A 16,163-nucleotide genomic window follows, 5' to 3' on the forward strand; every position below is an offset into this window, starting at 1 on the left:
GTGGTGTGTGTGTGTGTGTGTGTGTGTGTGTGTGTGTGTGTGTGTGTGTGTGTGTGTGTGTGTGTGTGTGTGTGTGTGTGTGTGTGTAATGGTGTGTGGTTCTGTGTGTCCCTGCAGGTACTACTTGTGTCTGCAGCTGACGAATGACATCCTGTCAGGTCATCTGTGTGTATGTTTAGGTGTGTGTGTGTGTGTGTGTGTGTGTGTGTGTGTGTGTGTGTGTGTGTGTGTGTGTGTGTGTGTGTGTGTGTGTGTGTGTGGTGATGATAATGGTGTGTGTGGTTCTGTGTGTCCCTGCAGGTACTACTTGTGTCTGCAGCTGCGGGATGACATCCTGTCGGGGCGGCTGCCATGTTCGTTCGTCACCCATGCGCTGCTGGGCTCCTATGTGGTGCAGGCGGAACTCGGCGACTACGACCCCGATGAGCACTCCCCCGACTACGTCAGTGACTTCCGCTTCGCCCCCAGCCAGACGCGGGAGCTGGAGGAGAGGGTGATGGAGCTGCACCGCACCTACAGGTCAGGTCCCACACTGACCCAGCACTGGGTCAGACATAGATCATGGCTCTTAAAGCAAGACAGTGTAGTTGTTTTCTCTTTATGTAATAGCTTCAAACTCATTTTGAGGATATGCAGAATTCTAACAAGCAGAATTGTGTCTCTGTTAATACCGCTATGTGTCCAGAACACACATGGATAACACTTTCTATGAAGGTCACTGAGTTATGCATATAATTCATAACACCTTATAATGCGATCATAAATCATTATAATAATAATTATAATCGTTTACAAAAACGGCATGAGACTTCATAGCAATCTTCATAATGCATTGTGATCTGTTGCTTTGTAGGCAGGTTCGGCGGTAAAATGCATTATACAAAATTACCTGAGATTTTTGGTTCATTATGATATAATCTGGTATAACCACTAGTTATAATGCAAAAAAACAATAGTTCATAATGCATTGTGAAGATTGCTATGAAGTCTCATGCTGTTTTTGTAAACGATTATACTTATTATTATTATGATTTATGATCACATTATAAGCAGAGGCGGACAGAGTACACAGCTTCATTACTTGAGTAAAAGTACAGATACCCGTTGCTAAATTTTACTCAAGTACAAGTAAAAGTACAACAGTCAGATGTCTACTTAAGTAAAAGTACTGAAGTACTTGTTTTTAAAAGTACTTGAGTATCAAGAGTACAAGAGTAGCCTACATTTTCTAAATATTGCATTACTACTGCCACAGTGCTTACATGTACAGAAACGTCTTACATGGAGTTATGAAAAATGTTAATGTTAATACCTTGGAGAATGTAAAAGGAATTGAACGTAAAATCAAGTCATTTTCATCTTTTTACCATGTTGCCAGGGATGGGCAGTATTTCTAATACATGTATTTAAAATGCGTATTTCTAATACAAAATACTATTTTGCGAAAGGGAAAACTATCATTAACTTGTTCAGAAAATTGAAATACTCTGGCGAGGTGGGGCCACGGGTTGGCACATTCCCGGGATGGACCTGCTGCGTCTTCATCCATTGTTTCGTCCATGGTTTCATCTCTTATCTAAATCTGAATCTGGAGTTGACTTTGGCGGAAAGCTGAAGGTGATTGGATTGTGCAGGCACCACTGATTGGGACAGCCTATCAGCAATCACGTTTGAGAGGGAAAACAACAAATTAAGGGTTTCCGAGATTTTTCTTTTTTCCTTTTTTTTTGGAAGAAGTAACGGGTACTGACGGTTATGGATAGAAATGTAGTGGAGTAAAGAGTACAATATTTGCCTCTCAAATGTACTTGAGTAAAGTCATGAGTACTCCCCAAAAATGATAGTCGAGTAAAGTACAGATCCCTCAAAATTGTACTCAAGTACTGTACTCAAGTAAAGGTACTCCATTACTGTCCGGTTCTGATTATAAGGCATTATGAATGTATGCATAACTCATTATGACAATGACCTTCATAGAAAGTGTTACCGCATGCTCTCCTGGGTTCAGGCACTGATCTCTGTAAAGCACCTTTAGACAGTTTTAGTTGTTGGTGGCACGATACAATATATGAAATCAGAGATGTAAAAGTCCAGCTTGAGAAAGTAAATGTCCTGCCATATATTGGCTCTACCTGTGTGCTTAACACAGGTGATTTCACTAATTAGCTGATCTACCTGGCTTACTAAGAGTTGTGCTAATTACTGTAGAATCAGCTGTTTAAGTGACTGGTTGGAACCAAAATGTGGCCGGATGTTTATGAAGCCTTTCTGAAGCCCGATTTTTACACCTCTCTATATATATGAAATAGACTGGAGTTGAATTACAACAGCACGTACATATTTCTGTGTGGAAATGATCTAATGCATACAGAGGGAAAAAGACCAGTATGCTTCTGTTTATTTCAGATACCAATACCAATATAATAAATGTGAAAGTTATACAAAAACTAGTGGCTTACCTCCTAAAGTAGGTTTCTGTTTCTCTATGATTCTTTAAGATTAACAGGTAGAGCGCATTAGTTGTTAGCGCGCTGTTACCAAAGTTTCATTAAAATCAGGATGGTAGTGTGTGTGTGTGTGTGTGTGTGTGTGTGTGTGTGTGTGTGTGTGTGTGTGTGTGTGTGTGGTTGTTGTATCAGTAACTGTGCCTGCTGTTGCTGTGTGTCCCTATTCCCTGCAAGTACTATCTGTGTCTGCAGCTGCTGGATGACATACTGTTGGGTCAGCCGTGTGTGTGTGTGTGTGTGTGTGTGTGTGTGTCCGTGGTTGCTGTGTGTCTCTGCAAGTGCACGCTTGTATGTGCACTGTGCCTGGCAACGCAGACTCTGCTGGTGTTTTACCCAAAGGCAATGTGTGTGTGAATTAAACACTTCCATTGTTTTTGTCAGAACAGGGTCACTCATTAAGGCTACTGCGCTTCAGGGCAGGACGTGGGAGAGGCCCGGGGTCACCCCAAATCTTTCACACTGACCCATATTTTTCTGCTGACCCATGAGTCATCCATAAGTCTTTTTTATTCTCAGCGGGAGAGTAAAATATTTTATAAACCCTAATCCCCCTTTCCCAAAAATCATGAGGCTGTTTCAAACCAACATGACATTCAGCATAGTCACATAATATATTGCAGTGAAGGAACAGAAGATATTGAACCTTTGACGGCACTTCATTAAAGGACTCCTAGGCACTCCATCCGAAATATTTCATTTGGACAATGTAATTTTAGTATTAGCATCTGCAATTTTACATATAATGAAGTAAGGGTTTGGTCCAGGGAAACCCTTCATTATATGAAAACCTCTGATTAGCGGATTACTTCAGCACATTTCACTAATACTTCGCTCTGGGCTGGCTGTGCAGGACTAGACTGAAAGGATTGTATTGTCAGTGAGCTGGCCTTTGAACAGCACTGTTCATTAAGTGTGACCGCATGAATAAGATGTTCCAGATTAATCTCCCGCCCAGGTGCTGCAGACACACACACGCACACACACACACACACACACACACACACACACACACACACACACACACACACACACACACACACACACACACAGACACAGACACGGACACAGACAGATACACACACATGCTCTCTTTCTCTCTCTCTATCTCTCTCTCTCTCTTTCTGTCTTTCTCTCTCTTTCTCTATCATACACACACAGACACACGCACAGACACACTCCAGCAGTCACAGGTTCCATTGCCAGTGAGGAGATGATGCCACACTCAGAAACCCACACCGGGCAGCTTTTAAGGCAAGCCGTGATCCAGCGCAGTGACTGGCGCTCTGACACGCTATGATTCTGGCCTGTGTTTGTGCTGCAGGGGGATGACTCCTGCTGAAGCTGAGATCAACTTCCTGGAAAATGCCAAGAAACTGTCAATGTATGGGGTAGACTTGCACCATGCCAAGGTAAGGGAAGAACTGAAAGCACACTGTGCCGTATGTGTGATCTAAGATGTGTGACACTTACTGTATATCATTCACACACACACACACACACACACTCACACACACACTCTCTCTCTCTTTCAAACACACACACACACATACACACACACACACACACACACACACACACACACTCTCTCTCTCTTTCACACACACACACACACACACACACTCTCTCTCTCTCTCTCTCTCTCTCTCTCTCTCTTTCAACACACACACACACACACACACACACACACACACACACACACACACACACACACACACACACACACACACACACACTCTCTCTCTCTCTTTTCACACACACACACACACACACACACACACACACACACACACACACACACACACACACTTTTGCCTGTACTTTTGCCTCACCTCTATTAGTGCACCTTCTGTGTGTTTGCAGGACTCGGAGGGCATTGAGATCATGCTGGGCGTCTGTGCCAATGGGCTGCTAATATACCGTGACCGACTTCGGATAAATCGATTCGCCTGGCCTAAAATCCTCAAAATCTCTTACAAGCGCAGTAACTTCTACATCAAGATACGGCCAGGAGAGGTAGAGAAAAGCAAGGTCTTTCTCAAAACTTTCAGCCATTCTTACATTTTATTGATTTTAAAAATGCTGCATGCAATTACTAAAGTTTGAGTTGTGAGATTGATTGAGTCAGAGAGTTTAATTTTCTTAAGTTGAAGATAAGTTGAAGGCAAACATTATTTCTCCCCCATACCTACAGTGATTACCTTGTTTCTAAATATTTTACAGAAAAACGTTACAATTTAAAAAAATCACAAAAATTCTGCCTGTAACATTCGCTTCTGTTTGTCAAATCTGAACACACCTCTGTCTTTACAGTAGGTTAAGCCTACCACTGATCTCACTTTGTAGCAGAGAGGCACTTACAGAGAGAGAGAAGGCACGGCTGTGCCGCATGCTTACAGTATGAAGCACTTTGTACCATCACATTGATCAGTGCTCTACACAAGAAAATTAGCTTTCAAATTTTGGACGTTCATATCAGTGAAATCTATATGATATAATGGTGTAATGTATGTTATGCATGATAATGAAGCATGTAGTGTTGTTGTTGTTGTTGTTGTTGTTGTTGTTGTTGTTGTTGTTGTTGTTGTTGTTGTGTGTCCTGCACTACACATACTCTCGTGGTGCTGGTAATGAAGTCCCAAAATGGCATCCATTTGACTGATTATTAGTTTCCATTGAGCTCCTCTGTTGGGATGTATTTATTTGCACAGCCCCTTCTCATACTTCGCCTCATCTCAAAGACGCGCAGACATTAATTGAAACATTCTCCTTCCGGAACTAATTACTTATTTTCACAAACAATTAATAGAGTTTGCTTTAAAGCTGTCACTGCTTCAGCCTCGGCTCCGGCTGCTGTTGCTGTTGTTGCCGCCATTGCCGAAGGCGGGATGGAGGGATGGAGGGAGGGATGGAGGGAGGGAGGGAGGGATGGAGAGAGGGAGGCATTTTTCTGGGGCTGAGCAGAAAGCATTATCCGCATGGTGGGCAGGCCGGCAGGCTGGGAGGATACTTTTTAAAAGCGTTGTTTTATGTGGGGGATTTTCGCTGTCTGTGCCGAATGGTGGTGACTCACTTTGCTGGTTCTGGTGTTTAACTCCCAGAGTGATTATCAGTCACACAGTCTTTTTACAGTGAGCTCGTCCCTCTCTGACTTTCTGGAAAGCCCAATATACAGTATGTGCTGATAAAGGAATTGGATGCTAGTATTTCTATGTCCTCAGCACGCTTCAGTAATGCGTATTTCCTTAACTCTGTCATCTGAGAAAGCAAGTTCATTAAATATGAGGACTGCATATGATGACTGTCCTACATACAGTAAGGGTTAGTTTTCTGTGTGTGTGTGTGCGCATGTGTGTGTGTGTGTGTGTGATTTGTGTCTGCTTCAGTTTTTCACTGACACCACCACTTCACAGGATTTACACTTAACCTGGTGCCCTCTGTCCCTCACACCCTTCCTCCTCTCCCCTCCGCCACCTCAACTCCACCCCACCCCACCCCCACCCCACCTCACCCCCTCTCCTCTCTCCACCAACACCATCAGTATGAGCAGTTTGAGAGCACCATTGGCTTCAAGCTGCCTAACCACAGAGCTTCAAAGCGATTGTGGAAGGTCTGCATCGAGCACCACACCTTCTTCAGGTAGGGGTCCGTCACACCACCACTGGGTTTCCAGCACGCAGACTGTGTGTGTAGCATGTGACGAAGTCTAACAGGAACACAGCAGTGATCCTTGGGGTGGTTTTCTATTGTTTTCAGTATGACTTCTCTATTGTTTACTGAATTTGTTGGAAAACACTATTGTTATTATTCTATTCTTGTCTTGTTAGTATTCTGTTCTTGTCTTGATAAAAAAAAAATATATTGTCTACAAGCATTACTATCATTAAAGATAGAGATCATGATTCTAAACCAATACACTTTTTGAATTTTGATTTGGTGGTGCTAGAACATCAGCAACCTTTTGTCAGCATTGCAGACTTTGCCTTTGATCCTTAGCAGCCTCCTTGTTTGGAATGGTACCTTTACAAGGGGGATGTTCTCCCCAATTTTTGGCAAACAGGAATAGCATCCACTCATACCCCACACTCAATCCTGTATAGTGTAGTGGTGTCCTGCCCTCTTGTAGGCTGTTGCAGCTTATGTGAAGGGTTCTCCTTCAGTTGAATTGTTTTAGCATCACCCTGGAAGGCAATAGATTCATAGGGTGTACAGTATCTCAAAAGTTGTGTCCTTCTCCATAGAACCATGGTTACATTCGTTTTCTCCACAGGTTGGTGTCTCCTGAGCCTCCACCGAAGGGGTTCCTGGTGATTGGCTCTAAGTTCCGGTACAGCGGGCGCACCCAGGCTCAGACGCGGCAGGCCAGTGCCCTGATCGACCGCCCCGCGCCCCAGTTTGAGAGGTCCATCAGCAGGAGGTACCTGCTGTCCCGCAGCCTGGATGGAGGTAGGGCTCCAGCCCACAGATGTACAGATGGACACACATCAGCAGAATGCGGGGGGAAATCAGACTTGTGGCTCGTGTGATTGTGACAGACATGTCATTCATGTCAACTTCAGCTTCAAGCTGCACATCGATAGACTGGTGGCCTGATGTGACTTGTCTTGAATTGTATGTGTACTAACAAACAAAAGAGATGGCTTTAATGGGCCACCTTCCATAAGATAAATGTCTCACTGGACGACTAAACCACTCGTTTTTTAAAGGAACCATATGTAAGATTGTGGCCAAAACTGGTACTGCAATCACTTTCAAATTACTGTAGAGTGGTGTATCCCCTCCCCCTCCCCCCTGACTCGAGGTTGCCAACCTGGATGCCAAAACACTACTGACTTTGTGATTAGTAGATAGGTGGAGGGTGGCGCATCAGGTCAAAACACAACATTACATGACAAAACACAACCTCAACATCAGTTGAGGGCTGCAACTTACACTTTTTAAATGGCAATATCCTGGCCGGACTACTGTTGTAAGTGATATAAGTATTTGAAATGAACATGATTTCTTAATGTCTAGTGACATATCAGGGCCATTTTATGATTAACTGAAATACATTTCTTACATACAGATCCTTTAATACTGAAAATCTGGTCTTTAATGTTGTTGATAGATTTTTTCCAATATAACTTTCTATTTGAAGTCAGCAGTCTACCCACTGAAGTGGACTTCTCCCTGACCGCATGTCTCGTGTCACTGTCCCACTCAGCGGCAGCTCTTGGGGACAACATGGACCGGATGTCCCAGAGCAGCTCGAGCGCACGCACCCCCATTCCCCCGCAGGATGACCTGGATCAGGACCTGGATGAAGACGCTGACCAAGACTACGATCAGTACCAAGACCAGGAGCGCGTGTCAGAAGAGGCCGTCCCCGCCAGCCGGGGAGCGGAGCTAAAGGTAGAAGACGTCTGGGGGGTGGTCATACGTGTCAAGCTAAAATGGGGTGTCATTCAAATCAACCATAGTCCCCTCCCTGGCTGCACAATAATGCTCACCTTCTTAGCAGCCTCCACTTGAAGCCTTTGATGATAAAATTAGAAAGGCTAAATATTAAATCCCTTATGATACCTCACCGCCTACGAGCCCCTTTTTCACACAAGACTTCTTTTGCTTTTTTATTCCTCTGGACGTCGTACCTATATTTGGCATATAATTATTAAAGAATAGACAGGCCCCTTGACTTGCAAGGGGATTTGGAACAAACAACAGAACAAGTAAAAATATGAAACTGTTAAAATATTCAATATCCCTTGGGGGAAGAGAAACAACTGCAGAGTTTCAGCATGTAGAGAATTTATTTTCTGGTTTAATGTTTTTAATACTTCAGAACGAGACTCGCTGTTCAGCCGTTTTCAGTGTTCTCCTGGGGGCAGTATTTATTCATCACTAATTATTATGGATAGTGCTCAGGTATGAACAGATGTTTCACTGCCATCTCCAACAATATTTATTCTCTTCATCTGCTTTTCTCAGTCCTATATAACCAACTTGTGATGTCTTTCGTTTGTTTACTTAAACATGTCTTGACAAAATGTTACATTAGTACAGCAGAATGTACATGTGCAGTAAACTATAGCATAATGAACAAGGTTCTCAGACTAGTTTGTCTCACTGTCAGCTGTCAAATGAGTGAAAAGTTGCTAAATCTTTATCATGTTTCAACACCTGCATTTCTCTCCCATACACTGGCACACTGAGTACACCTCAGACAGTGGAAGATGTTAAAAAATGTAGAGGTCATGGATTGGTCACAGTCACAGGTTGTCTCTACTGGTACGAGAAAGCAAAAACACACTGCTCCCCTGGAGTAGACAAAACATCTTAACGTTAACAACTGACTCGGATGCTATACTAACACCTGCTATTACAGTCACTTCTGCCATCTTGTTCTCTGCTCTTGCTTGCTCCTGACTCTGTGATTGTGCCTCCCCCCGGCGCAGGCTTCTTCTTACCCGTCTGTCTAATCTGCTCTCTCCCCTGTAGTTCCTGGAATCGAGCTCCTAATGCGTTTCTGGTCGCTTCTTCTTCACTTAATCTCGGCTTTGACTGCACCTTTCCACAGCACCCCTCCCTCACCGTCTCTCGCTCTAACTTTTAGCTCTCCTCTCTCGCTTCTCCTCTCTCTTTCTCTTTTCTCACTCCTTCTCTGTCCTCTCTGTCTCTCTTGCTCACTCTCTCTCTCTCTCTCTTCTTATTTTCTCTCTCCTTCTCTGTCTCTCTCTCTCATTCTGTCTCTCTTGCTCACCCTCTCTCTCTCTCTTCTATCTCTTATTTTCTCTCTTTCTCCTCCTTTTCCCTTCAATCCTAATATTTCTCATGTAATCCGGCTACTTCTGCTGACACCTAATCCATCTCTCTTGGTCTCTAATTGCTCCTCTCTCTTCATCTCTCTCTGGGCTCACAGACGGACGAGGCTGGCTCTCCGGTAGACGCTAAGGCTGAGGTATTTTTTCCCCTCCCGGTTGACTGTCGTCTGTCAGTCCTTGTCTGTCTCTGTTTCAAACCTGTCCTCACGCACGCATCTCTCTTCATCATGGCTAGTGGACACCCTGAGGGTTGGGATGGGCCTGTACAAATGAGATATCCCATCCCTGTATCGCCTCAATGTGTTTGCTTCGATTCAGCGTCTTAACTAAAATACATGGAGTAAAGGAACTGGTTGATATACTGTACATTTATATTTTGTTATTATTGAAAGTAACTGACAGGACTATATACTCATACAGTTATATCAGTATATGTACTTTCAGGACATTAAAGTCTTTCAAGTGGTGTTGTTAGTGCCTTGCTCTTGTTGTAACACAAATATAGATAAGATATATTCAAATGATAAATAAATTGTCAAATGATTAATATGTACATCTAAGCATATGTCTCTCTATATTTATTTTACATTTGTGTTTGTATACTGAGTCATAGAGTATGCAACAGAGCAGCATAAGTCTTGTGCAGTAGAGTTCCTTAGTTGTGCCTTTTCATCTTCCTGTTGTCCCAGATAGTCTTTCGATTTCCTCACCTTACAGTCCCCTTGATGTTCATTATCTGTCTTAATGTTTGCGTAGTTGTCAGAGCAGAGAGAAATAAATCAAAGTTGGCGTCTCAGAAATAGGACACACTTGCTGAGAAGAAAGAAGAAAAAAAAATAATTGTGAATGTTCTTCTAATTCAGGCCTGTTAAGTATGGCTGTTGATAAGCAGGCTTTCTCCTTGTGCTGAAGGGCTGCTAGCGGGCGTCTCAGTCGAGGGCTTTCTCCACTACTCCACTCTGCATTGCCCTGATTGCGTCTGCGTGTTGATTAGCTCCATTTCTGGTGTTAATTTCTGTCTGCATCTCTGCTTGGAGAGTTGGTTAAGAGGAGGACTCTCTCTCTCTCTCTCTCTTTCTCTTCCTCTCTCTCTCTGTCGCTCTCTTTCTCTCCCTCTCTCTCTCCCTCTGCTGTTGTCTGTCTCTGTGTCTGTCTGTCTGTCTGTGTGCCTGTCCATAGCTGACTATGGAATGGCTCTGGTTCAGACTCTGCCTGGATGTGGTCTGGTTCTTGCGTAAGTCCCAGCCAGTGCTGGGCCACACCCATTCAGGAGTCCGGTTGCTGTCTGTGTATGTGCCCTACACTGCCCGTCTTACTGTATGATCTCACCTGCATTGCTCTGTCTCTCTGCTTCTGCCCCCCCACTCTCTCTCTCACCCCCTCTCTTGCCCCGCCTCCTGCACCCACCTACCCCTGCGCGTTTTCCATCGTTGCCCCTGCCTGCGTCTCACTCACTGCACCACACCCTCCCACAGTTGGACCAGGACATAGCCCCGCGTCCCAAACAGGAGGTACTGGTTGTCCCGAGTTCACACGCAAGGTCTTTCTGACTGGAAGTCCTTTATGCCTCATTCTCTATGTATACAGTATACTCTGTGTGTGATGCCTGTAATGGTGTTGTTATCAGCAAGAGGCAGAAGATTCCTGAATGTTGAACTGTTTTTTTCTGTGTTCATCATTGTCTGCTAAAGCATGTGTAGCATATAGTACTGGTGACTGATGCATTAAAGAGTCGTAATTAGTGTTTAAGAGGTTCCTTCCACTTAAACAAAACGTGTTTCTGTGTGTGTGTGTGTGTGTGTGTACCGGTACTTCTATAGTCTAGAAACACCATCAACTTTGGCATGTATACTTTTTCCTCTTAGCTTATCACAAGCTAGCGGCAAAAAGTCTCATCCGTAAAGGCTTTTCAAAACAGTCCCGATTGTTAGACTCTCACATTATTAGTGTACTCTCACAGCCACCCAGGTGCCACCCTCGTTTGTCTGTGATACTCACTTCTTTCTTTCGTGTCTCTGCTCTGTTCTGCTCTACCTCTACCCAAACCCCCATGCAGCCATTCCTGGACAAGCCGGAGGACGTGCTGCAAAAGCACCAGGCCAGCATTAACGAGCTGAAGAGGGCACTTCGGGAGCCCAACAGCAAGCTGGTCCACCGGGAGAAACGCCAGTCCAGCGTGTCCCCCGGCAGCACCCCTGAGAGGAAAGCCGTAAGTATGGGTGCGAGACGGTCAGCGTGGAGGCTGTCTGCTTTTTGCGATTTAATGTGGGGAAAAGATGTTTTAGATATGACCATAAAAATCTGCGGCTGTTACTGGAAGGGTTCTTTTTACCTTTTATATGCAGTTAACGAGGACACTGATGCAATCCATACCAACTGGTAATGTGATTGAAGGTCAGAGGAGAGGCTTTCATAGCCTTTGTAGATGGTGATCTTTTAAATGGCCGCACTTCTGTGCATAGAACTCATGAAGGTCACAGTGTACAAGTAGGTTTGATTGCTTTTAGTAGCAGGGCCCTATATATTAAAACCAGATGGTGTTTTCTGCAGTACAGTAGCCATTATTTGAGTAACATTAGAGCATGCTAGCTCATGTAACAGAGACACAGGTCATTGAAACTGTTCACTTTATATTAACACATAGGCCTCTGAGGAATCCATATTGATTGAGAAGCAAGATGGTTGCCAGAGAGACCTGGCCTTCATTTCGAATGAGGAAATGAGCAAGACACCAGTGAATGTAGCTCCGTTAGTAAGCCGTCCCTGTGGGGATATAGAGGCAGAATTGAGGGACGAGTTGCTAAAGGCCAGAACCTCACACAGAGATGAGACAGAAATGGATGTCAAAGCAGTGAAAAGAGAAACTGACAGAATCCCATCAACACAGGACTCAGAGAGAACCAGAGCTGACAGCCTTGACCGAACTGTGCTGGAGTTTCCCGAGCGGGTAAAGCAACGCGGTTATGAGCCCACGCAACATTTCTCGATCGAGAGCCGGGTACATGCAAATGGCCATACTCAATTTCCAACGGACGGATTCTGGGGGAAGAAACAGGAGGCAACTGGAAGTGAGAGCAGCCTGCAAGGGAGAGAGGGCGCAGCGGAGGAGGACAAGAACCAGATACCCATATCAAAGGGCCGGCCACATGAGAAAACTGAGGCTCGGTCTGGATCAACAAAGAGGGCTCCTTTGAAACCCGTGCGATCAAAGAAGTGCAAAGTCAACAAGGAGTCAAATCCGCAAGAACAAACACAAGACACAAGAAGCAGTCCTGCAACAACCGAGGTCCCCGAGAAAAAAATGGCCAGTGAAAGGGCTTTTGACTCACAGAAGGGGCAACAGGACTGTTCTTCCTTTGAACATTTCAACTCTCGTTCAAATTCTGAGCACAATGGTGCCCATAAGGATAAAGGACTGACCAGTAATGGTCACTATCCAGTAAGCAGAGGCCTTTCGCACTGCAGACACCAGGACATACAGGACGTTAGAGGCGCCTTCTTCATGAACTTTGCCACTGAAGATGACAAGCTTCTTTGTGAAGATCCAGTCCAGGTTTTCAATGTCTTGTACGGTTCAAAGTTCTCAGCCCCTGACCAAATGGGGCCTCTGCATTCTGTGATCTCGGGACAGAGAACGAGAGAACCAGATGTCACAATGCGTAACAGACAGATATTCAAGAACCACGAGCACAGCGGGGTCCTCCAGAAGAACTTCAGTATGGTAAAGACCAAGAGGAGACTAGTGGTAACTGCTTGGCATCCGCTTGTTCAGTCACAGGAAACTAAAAGCATCGCATGAACTCAGCATATTCATCCACTCCCGATTTTGCATTTCTCACCTGAATACACAACTACAGAGCATCCTCACTCACCTATTGCACAGGCGGGTAAAACAAATACCAAAAGCCTTTTTTATACTACCCCACCCTTGCAAGGGTTCCAAGGACACGAGGCTTTCTTTCTGCACTAGCTTGTTTCTCTGTTGGTGAGGCCACCATCAGCCTTGCCTTTGCCTCTGGTCCTTCTCTCCCTTTCTGCCCAGCACAGCATCTGCTTGCCGCATTATAGACGCCAGTAGTCCCCCCCTCCTCTGCATAATTGTCATTGCTTATAAGCGTCTGGCTTGTGTTCCTCTTAACTTTCTGCTTTTACTCACAGCCCTTCCCTCCAATCTCCAACATCCTCTCTCTCTAGTGGCTGTAGTGGTATCAAGGGCTCACATTTGATGGCCTTGCAAGGAGTTAAATGGCTTTTTTGCACAACGCAAAATGCTGCCGCTGCTGCAACCTTGAAAAAGGAAATGTAAAAAAGAAAGATGCTTGTTCAAGTGAGAATATCTAAATTGAAATGTCACATGGTTAGCTCGATGCAATTAATTGGCGCCTCTCTTCATGACTTCTGCACATCAAATCCGACAGTGATTTATTTGATGTGAGAGTGGTTGCCACGGCATCTTTTTTATTACACGCAGGCAAAAGGAAAATAATAAAGCCCCCAAAAAAAAAAAAAAAAGCTTTGGAACTGGCGCCAACCCAGCCATGTTTCTCAAGGGCAGGAAATGCTTACCTTTCTGGAGGGAAGCCCAGCAAATGTCAGCTCTTGAACTTCTTTAGGACTCTGCACGGGGCTTCTTAATAATGTCTGGCAATGTCACAAAACGGGGCTTAATAAGCTGAAACAATTTTTGGCCTCCAGTCTCCTGTGTGGTCCTTCATACTTGACAAACCTTGAGAGGGTGAGGGTGGATTCTTTCTACATCTAGAGTGGACATAGAGAGGGACAGCTGACTGTAACTAGTTCCAAATGTAGTGTACATCAGCTGTGCTGCTGTTTGGAGAAACCATCTTTCAGATACCATTACCATGAAACCATTGTGCCCCAGCTTGTTTGGACCATGTGTCCAAGACAGAGGGGCTACTGAATGATTTGATGCTAAAAACGAGGGAGTACCTGCACACAGTTTCCTGTTTAGCATTTGTACATTGTTGCAGTTTATATATTGATGATGTACTGGTGTAAGGCTAATTTGCACATGTCTCAGCTGACTTGTAGGGTGCTTAGCGATATATATTCATTAACTGTACTGTTGTTCACTGTTCTGCAGGAGGCGGTTGCCGCTCCTGCCATTCATGCTGAGAGTCTAGCTGAATCTCAGGTACCTCTTTAGCTACAATAATGTACCACTTTTTTCATATAATGCATGAGTCATCACATTGACTCATCATTCTGCTGTGTTTTTACCTTCTGTCTTTTTTTTTTTTAAGCATACTAATGAGTCATCGTATTGACTCATGCGAGACTGTTTTAGTAGTTGTTCCTCTTTTGTCCTGCAGAGGGAGCCGTGGGAGCGGCGACTGGGGTCGGTCTCAGAGGATGACCCAGAACATGAGATGCTCTACCCGAAAGAGACTCACTTGGGAATCGAGCGCAAATGCTCCAGCATCACGGTCAGCTCCACGTCAAGTCTGGAGGCCGAAGTGGACTTCACGGTGATCATGGACCTGCAGACGGGCATGGAGGAGTTCTCCAGGGGCATGACTGAACTGGGCGAAAAAGACCTCCTGGCTGAGTTTCCAGAAGCGTCTCACCACAGCTCTGCGTGGATCATGGGAGCCGAGAAGATTGTGCTCCCAGAAGAGGCCCCCCCTGTAGAGCCTCCCAAACGCCCTGAGGTAGACAATCTCCTTCCTCCTACTCTTCGACCAGGATCACCCCTTCTGGACAGATGCATGACTGTGTGATCTGATCTATGTGTCCAACCAAGTATGTGACAAGCATCCCATTTTTATTTTCAAATTAGTTCAGAACACATTTCACAACTCATTTTTAAATCAGTTATTTCATCTCCGTGCTTGCTTTTACCATTTTGTGTATATATTTAAACTTCTTCTGTTCAGACTCCTTTTTTTCCTCTCTCTGTTTCGTGTCATTGTAAGTACCGTACCAGCACTACATGACTAACTTATTTTTATCTCAATGTGCCATCCTCCTCTTTAAGCCGTTTGTGCCCAAAAAGGCACCGCGCACCGCACTGGCCCAGAGAGCCAAGAAAGAGGCCGCTGAGCTGACCTCAATTCAGGCGGTAAAGAAAGAGACAACGGAGGTGACTCATCGCCCTCCCCAGCCCATGAGCAGAGAAGGCAGCGATATTGCTCCCCCTGCCATGAGGAAAACTGGCGTCAAGGTCGAGACGCAACCCAACGGATCAGAGGTCACCACAACCATCATGGAGTTCACTGACCAAGTAAGCACATAACAATAGCATGTAACGATAGCATACACATATATTGCAAGACTGTAATGTATGATAACGTGCACAATATACTGCATCAATGCCCATACATATATGCTATACCAACCCTTTTATTGTAGAAGATGGACAGGTGGATGAGATCTTGAATGTAGATCCTTTACCCCGAAACCCATTATCTCGTCTCCTCTCACCATCCATTTAGATAATCTCATTCAGAAAGAACACATCTAATCGGGATCAATCTCACTGTTCCAGGCTCTCAGTCATGGCACTTTGTGCAGTTATCACACGGTTCCTTTTATCTCACAGGATCACAGAGGGAGCGCAATCAGAGAGGCTTCCTATTCAGTCACAGAGAGTGGCTCACCCGTGAGTAAACTGAGAATCTTGAGAGTGCTGAGATTGTTACACTGTCTGTGGCCTAACATCACAGTATAGCTCTCTGAATGCAGAAAATATAGGTAATATGCATATGTCTGCCTAAACAGATCAATATTGGCATGTTCGCCAGAGAGGGTTCAGGGTCTCCGCTGATTGTGGCAGAGAGTGTGACATCGGCAACCACAACTCATGTTACCAAGGTAAAGCCATGTTAAAATGGCA

At 44.7% G+C, this 16,163-nt stretch overlaps 1 protein-coding gene across 2 annotated transcripts in view; it reads left to right on the forward strand.

Moving 5' to 3' along the window:
- si:dkey-178k16.1 (band 4.1-like protein 1) overlaps positions 1-16,163 on the forward strand; it is a 49,347-nt gene that overhangs the window by 29,917 nt on the left and 3,267 nt on the right. The window contains exons 8-21 of one of the 2 annotated variants that reach the window (XM_048240894.1): positions 301-519; positions 3,829-3,916; positions 4,368-4,520; positions 6,046-6,143; positions 6,775-6,950; positions 7,711-7,898; positions 9,406-9,444; positions 10,783-10,818; positions 11,364-11,516; positions 14,412-14,462; positions 14,641-14,979; positions 15,306-15,551; positions 15,870-15,929; positions 16,049-16,141. In XM_048240894.1, the coding sequence (XP_048096851.1) occupies positions 301-519; positions 3,829-3,916; positions 4,368-4,520; positions 6,046-6,143; positions 6,775-6,950; positions 7,711-7,898; positions 9,406-9,444; positions 10,783-10,818; positions 11,364-11,516; positions 14,412-14,462; positions 14,641-14,979; positions 15,306-15,551; positions 15,870-15,929; positions 16,049-16,141 (1,939 nt within the window). Of the gene's footprint in view, positions 1-300; positions 520-3,828; positions 3,917-4,367; positions 4,536-6,045; positions 6,144-6,774; positions 6,951-7,710; positions 7,899-9,405; positions 9,445-10,782; positions 10,819-11,363; positions 11,517-14,411; positions 14,463-14,640; positions 14,980-15,305; positions 15,552-15,869; positions 15,930-16,048; positions 16,142-16,163 lie in introns of both variants that reach the window. The other variant, XM_048240893.1, reaches the window with a different exon arrangement.

This window comes from Alosa alosa, chromosome 4 (assembly GCF_017589495.1).
Source record: "Alosa alosa isolate M-15738 ecotype Scorff River chromosome 4, AALO_Geno_1.1, whole genome shotgun sequence".
NCBI classification, from domain to species: domain Eukaryota; kingdom Metazoa; phylum Chordata; class Actinopteri; order Clupeiformes; family Clupeidae; genus Alosa; species Alosa alosa.